The 14,651-nt window shown below is 44.3% G+C and overlaps 2 protein-coding genes across 6 annotated transcripts in view; both read right to left on the reverse strand.

Annotated features, from left to right (window-relative positions):
• Window positions 1–14,651, reverse strand: part of LOC307208139 (FK506-binding protein 15-like) — a 54,159-nt gene that overhangs the window by 9,024 nt on the left and 30,484 nt on the right. The gene's annotated exons all lie outside the window — the stretch shown is intronic.
• Window positions 1,212–14,647, reverse strand: LOC307208148 (FK506-binding protein 15-like). Its single transcript, XM_079962592.1, has 5 exons — window positions 14,351–14,647; window positions 5,692–5,801; window positions 3,974–4,094; window positions 2,955–3,024; window positions 1,212–1,654 (listed from the first exon to the last, which is right to left on the reverse strand). Exons 1-5 carry the CDS (start codon window positions 14,491–14,493, stop codon window positions 1,535–1,537), a joined length of 564 nt encoding a protein of 187 aa, XP_079818718.1. The 5' UTR covers window positions 14,494–14,647; the 3' UTR covers window positions 1,212–1,534.

The following is a 14,651-nucleotide window of genomic DNA, read 5'->3' on the forward strand; positions in this document are numbered from 1 at the left end:
TAGATCGGTGGCCTGATGCAGTGCAAGGCAGCTTTCCATGTTGAATCCCCTACCCAGCGGTGCCTCCCATGTTGCAGATTGGGTAAAATGAGGTTGAGAAATAGGATCTACACCTTGGAGACAGGTGAAGCTCAGGGCCTAACAGCATGTGCTTCCCAGGAAGAAGGTCCTGGGTTCCCTCCCTGGCATCCCCAGTTGAGAAAGGGCGGCAAGGTTGGGAAAGGCCCCACCTCTGGAGAGCAACCAATGCAAGCCCCTGGAAAAGCAATGGCTAGAGCTCATTGGGGTTGGGGTCAAATGCACATTGAGCTGTGAAGCAAGCTGGGTGAGTCTCATCAAGTCCCTCTCCTGTTTCATTTCCTTGCAATGTTATTGAAAGGCAAAAGGATGGGGTTGTGGAAGAAAAGAGCTGTATGCAATCTATAAACCAGGAGTGGGAAAGCTGTGGCCATGCAGTGCTGCTAGAGACTTCAACCCCCATCATCCCCAGACACCCCCTCTGCCAGGTCTCACCTGCCCAAGACTACCGTTCTGGAACAGCCAGCCTGTAAAAGTGATCTCCAGGACATCTCTAGTTGCCACACCTTGGCCGTCTCCGAGAACAAGATCCTGGCACAGCACTGAGTCAGGAGAACGGATGCTGTTATACTTGGCAATGCACAGCTGCAAGGAGGAAGAACCAAGCCATTTGTGTTATTAGCCTGCATTGTCATCTGCACCTATGCAATCTGGCCCAGCACAGCACTGGCTGAAGACCCCAGGGGCCTGAAAAGGCCCCAGCTGGCTACACCACCATTCCTTGCCCTCCCTGGATACTACTTAGTAGTTGGCAGAGATAGCTTCTGGTGACTGATGCAAGAGAGCTGAGCTCCCTCGAATACTACTTCAGTGTCTGCAGGACAGCCAACCCCCAACCCAAAAGGCAATGCACGCCTCTGGCACCTGTTTGCTGAAGTCCACAGCTGCCTTTTCTGATTCAAACATGATGGACCAAATCTGCCTCTGATCATCATAAAATGTGCAGTAGTTGTTGGGATGCACCTGCAGAAAGAGAAAGTGGAATTCTGAGCAGCAGACAGCCTCTGCTCAAAGCAACTTTCTTCCTGATGGGTCTTGCTAAAGACTTTGGGTTGTGTCCCAATGTTAGCCCAACTGAGAACAGACCCATGAAAATTGATGGACATGATGAACTTTGGTGCATTAATTTCAGTGCGTCTACTCTGAGCACACACACAAACATCAACATATGTAGTGTGTCATGATTAGAAATGGAAAAATGCTATAGGATTTCGGGGTGGAGGGCTACCCCAAGGGATGTAAGCTACAGTAGGACAGAATGTCATCTACTTTACTTTATTACCTCTAGATAAGCGTTTTAACCATAGAGGGGCCCCTTGGATCTAACACTACTCAAATCTAATGGGTTGCAACAAGCATTAGCCCTACTGAAAGCAGACCCACTGAAATTTATTGACCACAGCTGAGACCTCATATGCAATGTGCATTTCAAACCACCAAAGAATTCTGCTTAGCTTCAGCCCATGGCATGGTCCTTGCAGGTCTTAACACCAAAGCTTACCGTGAATACAAAGCAAGCATGGATGCTGGCGGTCGCAATCTGCTGCAGCTGGCTGATATAAAGAAGCACTTTGTACTGGATTCCACAAGAGACGGAAGGACAGAAGAAAACAAGAGCAAAAATGAGGAATCAAAAACTACAGGGCTGGCTGTTTTCAAAAGCACCTGGAGCTCTTCTTATACCAGGTAGCATTTCCACAGCACCCCAACAGCCAAATGACATATTAAGATATAAATACATCAGAGTTGTTCATCGTAGGAATTGCTTTGGTTGCAGGTGCCTGCCTTAGTTACATGTGGAGTGCCTTCGTTACAATGGAGCAGGCGTGGGGAGCCTTTGGTGCTGAGCTTCAACACTCACTGGCTCTTGCCAGCATGGCCAGTGGAGAGGGGTGATGGGAGCTGTCGTTCAGCGACATCTGGAGGACCAAAGGCTCCCTACACCTGGAGAAACCAAGGGGTGAGATCTGTCCTTTTCTGCCCAATCAGCTAAACGGGAATGACAGCCCAGTGTTTTATCCTGTCCCCACCACCCTCACCTGCAACGGCACAGTAGGACAAGGCAATCATACCAGAGTCTTCCTGGAATAAATGCATATGTTTCCTGACATATTTTATCTGTTTATTGTAAAACACCTGTGAATCCTTTCATAGCAAAGTGGGGCAGAACAAACCACTGAAGAGCTACTGACTGAGCTGAAACGGACAGAGGCTGGAAAAACTGAATCCCTTTTCCAACATAAACTGCTGAAACACCCTTCCTTTTTTGAGTGTGGTGGGGAACGTTTATTGATTTTTTTAAGCCATGACAAAGTTACAGTCTCACCTCCCTCTACCCACTCTGCACACAATACCCCCTAGGCCCTTCTTTTGTCAAGATGCTAGTCCACATGGTTCTAGTTAAATAAGAGCACAGGGCCTTGGACTGAATCAAACCACTGGTCTCTCTAGCTCAGGACTGCCTACTCTGACCGGCAGCAGTGTCCCCAGCCCTACCCAGAGGAGCTAGCGATTGGATTTGGGAGCTTCTGTCTGCAAAGTGGATGCTGTGTTACTGAGTGACAGCCCCTTCCCTGCTGCGAATACTTTTTGTAGAGAAGTGAGGTCAGAATAAGAAAAATGGGAGCTATAAGCCTTGTGAGCTGATTAGGCAGAAAGAGACAGGAGCCAAAACAGCACCTTTGCTTTTTCCAGAGTAAGACACCATCAGGAAACCAGGATTCAGAGAAAGGGAAGCATTTTCTTAGCCCAACCTACATCAACCCGGTATCCTCCAGATGTTTAGGACCGACAGCAGCTGTAGTCCCAAACATCTGGAGGACAGCAGGTTGGCAGAAAGCCAGGCTACTTCAAGACACCACACCTCCTCCTCTTACCTCCTTGGTTGCATTGCTGCCCACTACAGCTGCTCCATACTTGCCATGTTTCACATATTTCCCATTGGTACTGGAATGAGAAGAGAACACCTCTTAGCTTCCCACAATTGTTGCCACCATGCCAACCCCATGGGTTATATTCCTTTTGTTAAAAAAGTAATATTTATTAAAATTTTAAGTTTTTCACATAAACAAAACAAGAATACAACACAAACAAAAACAAGTATAATTTCAATCTCTTTTTTTCTTATAACTTACTTTCCCGACCTCCTCATACCTCCCCTTTCCCCATGGGTTATATTAAGCAGCTCTTTACAAAGACTTCCCGGGGTTGTTTGACTCCCATCAGCCTAGGCCATCTGGCCAACGGTGAGGGGTGATGTGGGGGGTGGGCGGTAGCAGCCCAGCAACATTTTATCAGCCCACAAGCTCCCCATCCCAGGAGGTCTCTATCCTCATGTCAGTTCAGTGTTGGCTGGTGCCTCATTGGGGTGAATGCAGGGAGCCCAACTCTAGGTGGCACCAGAGCCAACGACAAGAAGGGCCAGCTAAGTCTAGGGCTGTCCCCATCCTCCTCCCTGCTGTGTTCTACCATGGCAGCATGGAGACTGAGGGGGAAGAGGAAGCTGACAGGCAGTCCTGCCCTCTGGATCAGTTCGAGGTAAGAAGGCAGTCAGGTGGGAGCCAGCTGAGGGCAGAATGAGGGGGCACCTTCCTACTGGACCTGCTTTCACTGGTGTGGCATAAGGCAAGGAAATCAACAGCACATTGAGCCAGAGTCAATGATATCCACAGCCTGATTGGCTGGAAGTAAAACAACAACAACAGGCAGTTGGGGGCAGGCTGAGGTTGAGTTGGCAGTGCCCCATTCGCCCTAATCGACCACCCCCCACTGTTGTTCAGTTCCACCTCTTTCCGAAGAAGCCAGGCAAGATGGAGAGATGATTGCAAAAGATGTGAGCACAGGACTTGTGTAGCAAGAACACACTGCAGCTCATCCCCTCTACTGTAGTACTCACAACAAATATGCATGAACAACTGTAGTGAAGAAGACTGACTCCACTGCTGCAGTGGGCGCAGGAGCAGCAGCGGCTACAGGAGCAGCTGCAGGAGGATGCTTCTGGGTAGACAGACCTGCAGCTGGAGCAGCACATGAGAAGGGTAAGTGCTCTGTTGCAAACAGAACATTGCTTGCAAACATCAGGCCAAGTTAGCTCCCTTGTCTGAGCCAGTTGCTCAGATTAATGGAAAACAGGAAGTTGACTTTTTCTTCTTTTAATACTTTTATCTTGCTTTAAACAAATACAGATAAATATAAACAACAAAAATTACAAAAGAAAAATTATTAATAACAATAATGGAAAAAGCTAAAAAACTACAGAAAATATCAACATACATGGCATAGAACATAAGCCATTATGGGGAAGAAGAAAAAAGAGGAAAGGAGGAGGAGGGGGAAAAAGAAAAAAGTGGGGGGGAATGAGCCAAAACACAAGAAGGCTCATCCATTGTACGCTTCCATCAAGATCACAACAGATCATTATTCTTATCAATTCTCTCTATCTGCATTCCATAGAATCCCTCATCTTGGTATCAGGGAACATTTCCCTATGTGGTATCATTCTAAACATAACCAGGTCTTTATTGATGTTCCCTTATCCCCTAGATAATTATTTAAACATTCCCATTCTTCTTTCGCCATCTTTTTAGGTTTATCTCTTATTGCATCTGTCAGCTTCACGAGCTACAAGTACTCACACAATTTGACTCCCCATTCATCTTTAGTGGGTGTATTTTTATCTTTCCAGTGTTTTGCCACTATAACCCTTGCTGCTGACATTGCATACATAAATAACCTGGTTTTGTTTTTGGGAATATTATCTGAAACCATTCCTAGTAAAAATTCTTCCGGATTATTGCTAAATGTAGTTTTTATCAATCTCTTTATCTCTTCATAAATCATATTCCAAAAGCTTTATATCTCTAGACAGGACCATCACATATGGTAGTATATTCCTAACTGTTCTTTACACCTCCTGCACTTGTTATTATATGATTTATTTATTTTTGCTAGTTTTACGGGGGTCAAGAACCATCTATAGTACATTTTCATAAGATTTTCCCTTATAAGGAAGCAAGCCATGATTTTTTAGTCCATTATTCAATCCAAATACTGGGTTTGATCATATGTCCCAGGTCCCTCTCCCATTTTACTGTAATTTCTTTGATATCCTCCTCCTTTGCCAATTCAAAAATAGTTTGGCGGCTTTTAGTTGATAATATTCCAGCCAGGTTATTTCTGTTTCAGTTCTCTTAGGTCCTTTATTTTCGGGTTGCTACTTATTTCCTCTACTAAATCCTTGTATGTTAACCAATCACTGTTCATATTTTTCCTATGAACTGTCATAGATTCCATTGGTGACAGCCACCATGGTGTTTTGGTCACTACTGATTTTTTACTTCTCCCCCATACTTCATATAATGCCCTTCTCACAATATGATTTAAGAACAGGAAGTTGCCTTGTATGGCGTCAAACCACTGGGTCCATCTACCTCAGTGTGGTAAATACAGACCACCAGGACCTTTCTGGGGCCCCAGGTCAGGGGGTCTCTCCCCAGCACTACTCAGGAGTTGACCAACCCAGTTGATTCTGTGGGGCTTCAGAACCAAAGGTTGGACTAGATGGTCCACAAGGGCTCGTCTTATGTTCCTTGGCATTGTGAACAGTTTACTTACCGGTAGCTGGTTGACCTTTTTTAGGCTGCTTGGGTGACATGTATTGGAAGAGCACATTTCCAGATTCTGTAGTTGTCTGATCCTGTCCAAAGAGAGAGGCCAGCCTGGTCCTGGGCAGAGAGAAAAGTAACCATTCACTTCATTCACAGAGAGAGGCAAGCGGGTGGGAACAATACATGTATCTGCAAGCACAAAGATGCTCATGTTTCACTGCAGGTTGGCGATTTTGTTGCAGCCTTCCCCAAAGACCAGAGGGTAATGGATTCAAAAACTAGAATCCTGTCAGTGATTAGGATGTTGGCCACCCCACTGGGTCATAATGCTTGCCAAGGGGAGCTTTGCCCAGTCTCTCTTGGGGTAACCAGCCTGGGAGAGCTGTTGTAAGAAATCAATGCACACAACTAAAAACGTAGACACATTGTGGGTCTTCTCTAAGCAGAACTTAGTTGGAGACAATCCCTTCCTTTTCCTATTAGTTTCTATAACCTCTCTTAAGAACAAAAGAAAAGCCTGCAGGATCTGGCCAAAGGCCCAGCGAGTCCAGCATTCTGTTTTTACAGTAGCCAACAGAACCCAAGCACAAGAGGACTCTCCCCTCCTGTGGTCTCCAGCAACAGTTGTTCAGAAGCCCTGCTGCCACCAACTTGGTGAGCACAGTCACGGTGACTAAACATCGCTAGCCTTCTCCTCCCTGAATTTTTCTAATCCTCTTTTAAAGTCACCCAAGTTGGTGGCCATTCCTGCCTCCTGCGGGAGAGTTCTGTAGTTTAACTGTGCATGGTGTGAGAAAGTACTTTCTTTTGCCTTTCCTGAAGGTCTTCCAACATTCAGCTTCATCGGATGTTCACAAGACGGAGAGAAACTGTTCCCTATCCACTTTCTCCATGCCATGCCTAATTTGATAAACTTCTATCATATTATCTCTTACTTGCTTTTTGTCTAAACTACAAAGTCCCTAATACTGAAAAGGCCGTTGCCCAATTATTGCACCCAAGCTTTTATAGAACCTAGTACAGTGGTACCTTGGTTTTTGAACATCTTAGTTCACAAACTACTTGGAACCCGAACGCTTCAAACCCAGAAATAAGTGTTCAGGTTTTCAAACTTTTTTTGGAATCTGAACGTACTTCGTTGGGGGGGGGGGCATTTTCGTTTTGAGTGCCACACTTCCAATGCTCTCTCGCTTGTTGCCTGACCTGGGCTTCCCTTATTTTTTTTATTTTTTTTTAATTAAATATTTTCTTGTTTTACAGAAGTATGTGTAATGTCTCTTGTATTTTTTCCATGTAACATTTTTACAAATCCATTTCATTTGTTGAGACATTAGGGGGAGGGAAAAAAAAGGGTGGAGGGGGGGAAGATGGGTAGGGGTGTGGTCAGGTGGCGATGTTTCTATTATGCTTAATGTATGTAGGGTTTGGTGTCAGCGTTGCTTGTGCTGTTCACTTGTGTTCCTTTGGTGGTGAGAGAGGTTGGGGTTGGCTTAGGGTGTGGTTGTTTGTGATTGGCTGTGGTGATCTTTGTTTTTATGTGTGAGTGGGGTGGGTGGGTGTTTTAGATCAGGTTAGCCATATTGATTTATATGCTGTTGGTGGATTATTGTCATTGTCTTGTGGGGCTGTGTACGTGATAAAGGGGAGCCATACCGGGGTAAAGGTGTCTTCTGTTTGTCCCCGTGTCAGTTTCAGTTTATTGGTTAATTTTTCCAGTAGGGCTGTTTCCCATACTATTTGGTACCATTGGTCCATGCTTACTCCTGACAGGTCTCTCCAGTGTCTGGTTATGGTGTTTCTGGCTTCTGAAAATAGGTGGGTTATGAGTTCTTTGTGGTGTAAATGGGCATTGTTGTCTTGGAAGATGTTTAGTAGGGCCAATTCTGGGGTGATGTCTAATACTTCCTTAGTTATTTTACATATTTCTCGTGTGGCTGTTGTCCAGAATAGTCGCCTTCCTTTCCATCCCCCATCCCCCACTGGAACTCCCCCATCACGCACCCTCATCCCTCCAATGGCAATGGGTAAATCACTGCCAGTTTTTAATAGTCTAGTTATGGGAAAGCACACCTTGGTTTTGGAACACTTTGCTTTTGGAACAGACGTCCGGAACTGATTAAGTTTGAGAACCAAGGTACCACTGTAAATAAAAATAAAATTGTAAAGGAATCCATTATTGAAAAGATACAAGCCCTGCCCTTGTGGTTTACCCTTCCCCACATGGGACAATTCACTGTCAGGAAGGTGGGGAGAGGGAATAAACCTGGCTGAACACAAGTGGTTTTCCCTACAGACATTCAGAAGTATCTCATCTCAGGGTTGTTCTGGGAGCTGAAACTTACCAGTTACCTAATGGACTGAACCTTCCCAGGAAAAGGCGTGAGGTATTTCATATTTTGAAAAGAGAACAATTGGATTTGATATGTCTACAAGAAACCCACGTGACAAGGGTACACAGAAGATTGCTTATAAACAAAAGATTAGGACAGGAATTTATTTCGTCAGATAAAGTTAAGAAAAGAGGAGTGGTGATTTATGCAAAGGAGAAATTGGCCCCAAAATTGATCTTTAAAGATGAACATGGAAGAATTTTGGCAATTGAGATACAAATCCAAGGAGAAAATTTTTTGACAGTTGGCATTTATGCTCCAAACGAAGGGAAGGCAGAATTCTACAAGAAATTGCATGAGACACTAATGGACAAGGTGATCTTGTTAGGAGATATGAACGGCGTTGTCTCTACCAACATGGATAAAGCACAAAGACAGGTGGTTTCTAAAGATGGGAGACTACCTAAGACCTTCTTTGAAATGACTGAAAATATGGACTTGATTGATATCTGGAGAACAAGAAACCCTCTTGAGAGAGAGGGGACATTCTTTTCAGAGGCACAGATGACATGGACAAGAATAGATCAAATATGGATTACTAGTGGAATGGCTCCAAGGATAAAAAAAGTGGAAATCTGCCCAAAAACATGCTCCGACCATAACGCAGTGAAGATGGAAATGAAACTGACAACAGCTGGTTCCTTCAGATGGAGAATGAATGACACCCTATTTAAAGATGTTGAGATTTACAAAAAGGCCCGAAAAGCTTTGAAGGACTATTTTGAGATTAATCTGAGGACAGAGGTTGAGAAAAGAGTGATTTGGGACGCAAGCAAAGCCGTGATGCGAGGTTTCCTTATACAACAGAATTCTTTAAAGAGAAAGAAACAAAATGAGAAGAAAGATAAGATTTTGGAAAAAATAAAAGAAGGAGAAAAGAAATTGAGGTCTAAACCAAAGTCTCATGAGATTCTGAGAGAAATTAAGTTTTATCAGATGCAATATATGGAATTGATGAATCAGGAGATAGAATGGAAAATTAAGCAAATGAGACAGAAGTCATTTGAATCAGCGGACAAATGTGGGAAACTTCTAGCATGGCAATTGAAGAAGAGACAGAAATTAAATACAGTCACAAGTTTGGAGGTGGATGGAAAGAACATTTTTAAACCAAATGAGATCGGCAATTGTTTTCAGAGTTATTTCAGAAGATTATATGCACAAGGGCCAGAAAATGAAGGAGATATAGAAGATTTTCTTAAGAAATATGGATTACAAAAAATTTCACAACAAAGTATGTTGATCTTAAACGAGAAAATAACAGATAAAGAAATAGAGGATGCCATTCAAAATATGCAACTAGGGAAATCTCCAGGGCCAGATGGACTAACCTCCAGATACTATAAAGCATTGAAGGAATGGCTAATACAGCCGCTTAAGGAGGTTTGTAACGAAATATTAGAGGGGAAAAAGGCACCTGAATCGTGGAAAGAAGCTTTTATTACACTTATACCAAAGACTGAAACTGAAAAAAATCAGATTAAGAACTACCGCCCTATATCATTACTTAATGTGGATTACAAAATATTTGCTGATATTTTGGCAAAAAGATTGAAGAGGGTTTTAGTGGAGGAGATTCACAAAGACCAGGCAGGCTTTCTCCCAGGAAGACATTTATCAGAGAATGTAAGGAATATAATTGACATTATGGAGCTGCTAACTGTAAATATTAATACAAAAGCAGTGTTGATTTTTGTGGATGCGGAGAAAGCCTTTGACAATATTTCTTGGAACTTTATGAAAAAGAATCTCCATGGGATGGGGGTAGGCCAAAGGTTTGAAAATGGTATAGGTGCAATATATTCTGAACAAAAGGCAAAGTTAATTGTAAACAATATGGTTACTGATGAACTTTCTATAGAAAAAGGGACACGGCAAGGGTGCCCAATATCCCCGTTACTTTTTATATCAGTCCTGGAGGTTCTGTTGAATATGATTAGGGGGGACCAGCTGGTAAAAGGAGTTCAGGTCGGAGCCAGACAGTACAAATTGAAGGCATTTGCAGATGACTTAGTATTGACTTTACAAGAGCCGGACACTAGTACAAAAAGAGTTTTAGAGTTGATCCAAATCTTTGGTCAGGTGGCAGGATTTAAGCTGAATAAACAAAAAACTAAAGTTTTGGAAAAGAATTTAACAAATGTTGAAAGAGAGAAGTTTCAAAATGAAACTGGGCTAGTGGTGGCAAAGAAAGTAAAATATTTGGGGATTAACATGACATCTAAAAATGTGAATTTATTTAAAGATAATTATGATAAATGTTGGACAGAGGTTAAGAAAGATCTAGAGATATGGTCGAATTTGAAGCTTTCCTTGTTAGGTCGAATTGCAGTGATCAAAATGAATGTATTGCCTAGAATGTTATTTTTGTTTCAGACATTACAAATTGTGGATAAATTAGATTGCTTCAAGAAGTGGCAGAAAGATATATCTAAATTTGTCTGGCAGGGCAAAAAGCCCAGAATAAAATTTAAAATACTTACTGATGCAAAAGAAAGAGGGGGGTTTGCCCTGCCGGACCTAAGATTGTATTATGAATCAGCAGCTTTTTGCTGGCTGAAAGATTGGCTACTTCTTGAGAATGCAGACATTCTGGATTTAGAAGGATTTGATAATAGGTTTGGTTGGCATACATATTTATGGTACGACAAAGTTAAAATTCATAAGGGATTCAAAAACCATATTGTTAGGAAAGCATTATACAATGTCTGGATTCGATATAAGGATTTGCTGGAAAATAAAACTCCTAGGTGGTTATCACCTATGGAAGCCAAGGAGGTGAAGAAACTCAACATGGAATCTAAATGGCCAAAATATTTTGAAATTCTAGAACAAGAAAGTGGTAAATTTAAACTACAGAGCTATGAGAAAATAAAGTCTAAAGTACGAGACTGGCTCCATTATTATCAAATAATGGAGACTTTTAAACAAGACAGGAAAATTGGATTCCAGGTGGAGAAATCGAAACTAGAAACAGAATTGTTAGAACCCAATACTAAGAATTTATCAAGAATGTATAACCTGTTGCTGAAGTGGAATACAATAGATGAAACTGTTAAGCCAGCTATGATTAAATGGGCACAGGACATAGGCCATGACATTATGTTTGCTGACTGTGAACAGTTATGGACCACCGGTATTAAATTCACGGCATGTAATGCCCTAAGAGAAAATATTATGAAAATGATTTATAGGTGGTACATGACCCCAGTTAAGCTTGCGAAGATTTATCATCTGCCCAATAACAAATGTTGGAAATGTAATGAAACTGAAGGTACCTTCTTTCACCTTTGGTGGACCTGCCCAAAGATTAAAGCCTTCTGGGAAATGATTTATAATGAAATTAAGAAGGTACTTAAATGTACTTTTCACAAGAAACCAGAGGCATTTCTCTTGGGCATGGTCGGCCAATTGGTGTCAAGGAAGGATAGGACTTTTTTTATGTACGCCACTACAGCAGCAAGGATCCTTCTAGCAAAGTATTGGAAGACACAAGAACTCCCCACACTGGAAGAATGGCAGACGAAAGTGATCGACTTTATGGGACTGGCAGAAATGACCGGCAGAATCCGCGACCAAGAGAAAGAGACAGTGGAGGAAGATTGGAAGAAGTTTAAAGTATATCTTAAGAACTGTTGTAAAATAGAAGAGTGATAAAATGTCAAGGGGAAGGAAGATGCAGAATTGCAGCTAAAACTGTTTGATGATTTAAGGCAAAATTGAGAATGACAATGAGCTTAAACTTAATTGGCAAAAAGGGTTGTTGAAAAACTCTAAAATAAGGATGCAAAAAGGGTGAGGTATGGGGAAGTCCGAGAAAGGAGGCTTATGAAAATGAGGTTAAGAAATGATATCTCTGTATGTGTTTGTATTTGTTGATGTTTGTGTGTTGTTGTTGTTTTGTGTTAAAAATTGGAAAATTAATAAAAATTATTATAAAAAAAAAGAAACTTACCAGTTACCCCACATCCTAGCCCATTTCCCTGCACTTCTGAGAGCTAGAAACTTGCAGATTAAAACAAACGAACAAACACTAAGGCCAAGTATCTTCAAACATTAAATTTCCAGACTTAGCCCCAAACTCCATGCTATACTGAACAGCAAGCAAAAATATCCAAGGGGTGAAGTGCCCATTTTAAATGCCTGACAGCACCCCAAACAGCTGGTCCAGATGAAACAAACCCGTGGACTGCCTGCCAAAGGTACTCTGTTCGCCGTGGGTTCAAGTGCCCCAGTGGGTTCTCCAGCTCCCACCCATTCAATGTTGGCTGCTGTTTTCTCGTGTCATTACCCCTCCCCTCTCTTTTCCATCCTGAAGCATCAGCAAAGTAAGGCACGGGCAGTGGGGGGTGAATTAAACAGCTAAGGTTTCCAAAGGCAATTCTGTGTTTGCACAACAGCAATCCTCTGGAATGGCTGCATGACCTTGTGAGAGATATGAAAATCTATCCCGTATCATCCCTAAGCAGTTCTTACAGGATTCCAGCTAGAGAAAAACCACAAGTGGCAACATGCATGTTTAAGGGGCTCCCAAAAGAAGCGAGCGGAACAGAGATTGTGAGCTTGGCTTCTCCTACTGGGGAGAGTGACATTCTGGGAAGACATAGATCAGGGGTCAGCCAAATTTTTAAGCAGGGGGGCAGTCCAATTTCCCCCAAACCTTGTGGGGGGCCGGACTATATTTTGAATATTGGGGGAGGCATGTGCAGTTCTCCATAAATTTCTGAACTACAACTCCCACTGTAGATTTCGGGTGACTATATGTTACTCTGACCTTTGCTCACTGCCAGTGTTGCCAAAAGCAACAGTGCAGTGCCCTTATTTTGAACACCTAAAATGTCACAGTGTAAAGGGCACTAGAATTTTTTCTTAGGGTCCCTTTTATAGAAGGAATCTAAGACCACAAAACACCTCCATTCAGTCCTGTTACTGGCACCCACTTTAGGGCAGGAGTTAGAATGCCAAATTGTGACCTGGGAGATCAGGGTGCAGACCCCCACTTGGAGATGAAGCTCACTTTGTGACTCTCTCTCAGTGTAACATCAGCACAGAAGAAGTGGAAACAGAAAGCTAGAATTAGGAAAAGGGAAAATATTTCACCACAGCACAGGCAACAGGCATTTGTATGCAAATCAACCCTATGTACATTCATGGGGAAGTTCAGTTGAATTCAGTGGAGTCTACTCCCCAATAAGTCTTGCTTTTTAAGAATAATCCTCCTTTCCCCATTAACCCTTGGGCCGAACTTCCTAGTCCCAAACCACTACTAAAACATAATGTATTCCCTCACTCTACAAAAGGTGTGGGGTTCCCTAGGCCCTCTGGATTGTAGCGCAAGCGTACTCCCATCACCAGTGGTGTAGGGGTCTGGGGTTGCGGAGGTTACCATTTCTGCAGCAGGGTCCCTGCCTCCTGCACCCAATCATCATGAGAGACAAACTTTTTAGCCACTGCATGCTCCAAAGCTAAGCATGTAAGAAACAGTGAAAAGACAAGGCACTTCGGTTTCAGCTCAGAGTAGGTCCACTGAAATGGGCGGGCATAACCAACGCATAGCTTAATCGGATGCAACCCAGCGCCTCCCATTTCATCCTTAGCTGGACGAAACCCCGCCCATTTCATCCTCACCAGGAACGCTGTGAGGCAGAGAGAGAGCGAAAGAAAGAAAAAGAGAGACAGAGAGAAAAGGAACCGTGCTGGCTCAAAGACGCCTAGCTCAGCTGAACTTCGCCTCTCTCTCAACGCCTAACAGCGCGTATTTGCAGACAAAGCCCTCTGCATGTGCTCGGAATCACCCTTCGCAAGCCTGCACCCCCCACCCCAGACCCACATACAGCCCCAGAACCACATACAGTCGCAGCCCCAAACCCACCCCAGCCCCACATACAGCCCCAAGCCCCACATGCTGCCCCAAGCCCCACATGCTGCCCCAGCTCCACATGCTGCCCCAGCTCCACATGCAGCCCCAGACCCACATGCTGCCCCAGACCCACATACAGTCGCAGCCCCAAACCCACCCCAGCCCCACATGCAGCCCCAGCCCCACATGCAGCCCCAGCCCCACATGCAGTCCCAGCCCCACATACAGCCCCAGCCTCACATGCAGCCCCAAGCCCCACATGCAGCCCCAGCTCCACATGCTGCCCCAGACCCACATACAGTCCCAGCCCCACATACAGCTCTAGTCCCCTCACCCAGCCCCGCCCCCTCACGCGGACCCAAAGACACCCGCACACCCCGCATCTCCCCCCACGCAGAGAGGCGCCGCATTCTCACCCTCCCGTCGGAAGCTGGAAGGCGTCGTCTTCTTCATCCATGTCCCCCAACATCCTGGCGGCCCCTCGCTCCCCGCGCCCCTCGGCTAAGCCCAAGCCGGGAGGCGAGAGCCGCAAAGTGCGCGGCTGCAACTTCTCGGCCATGGCGCAAGCGCTGGGCTGCGGAAGCGAAACTAGCAAGCCAAAGCGGCCGGCGGCATTCGCGGACCCCAGACGGGCCAAACTTGCACGCGGAGGGAAGAAACGCGTCCAGGGCAACACGAGCGATCAGCTGCTGCCGCAGCCGTGAATTTGGCGGCGGG

This window comes from Podarcis cretensis (assembly GCF_951804945.1).
Source record: "Podarcis cretensis genome assembly, chromosome: Z".
Classification (NCBI taxonomy): Eukaryota; Metazoa; Chordata; class Lepidosauria; order Squamata; family Lacertidae; genus Podarcis; species Podarcis cretensis.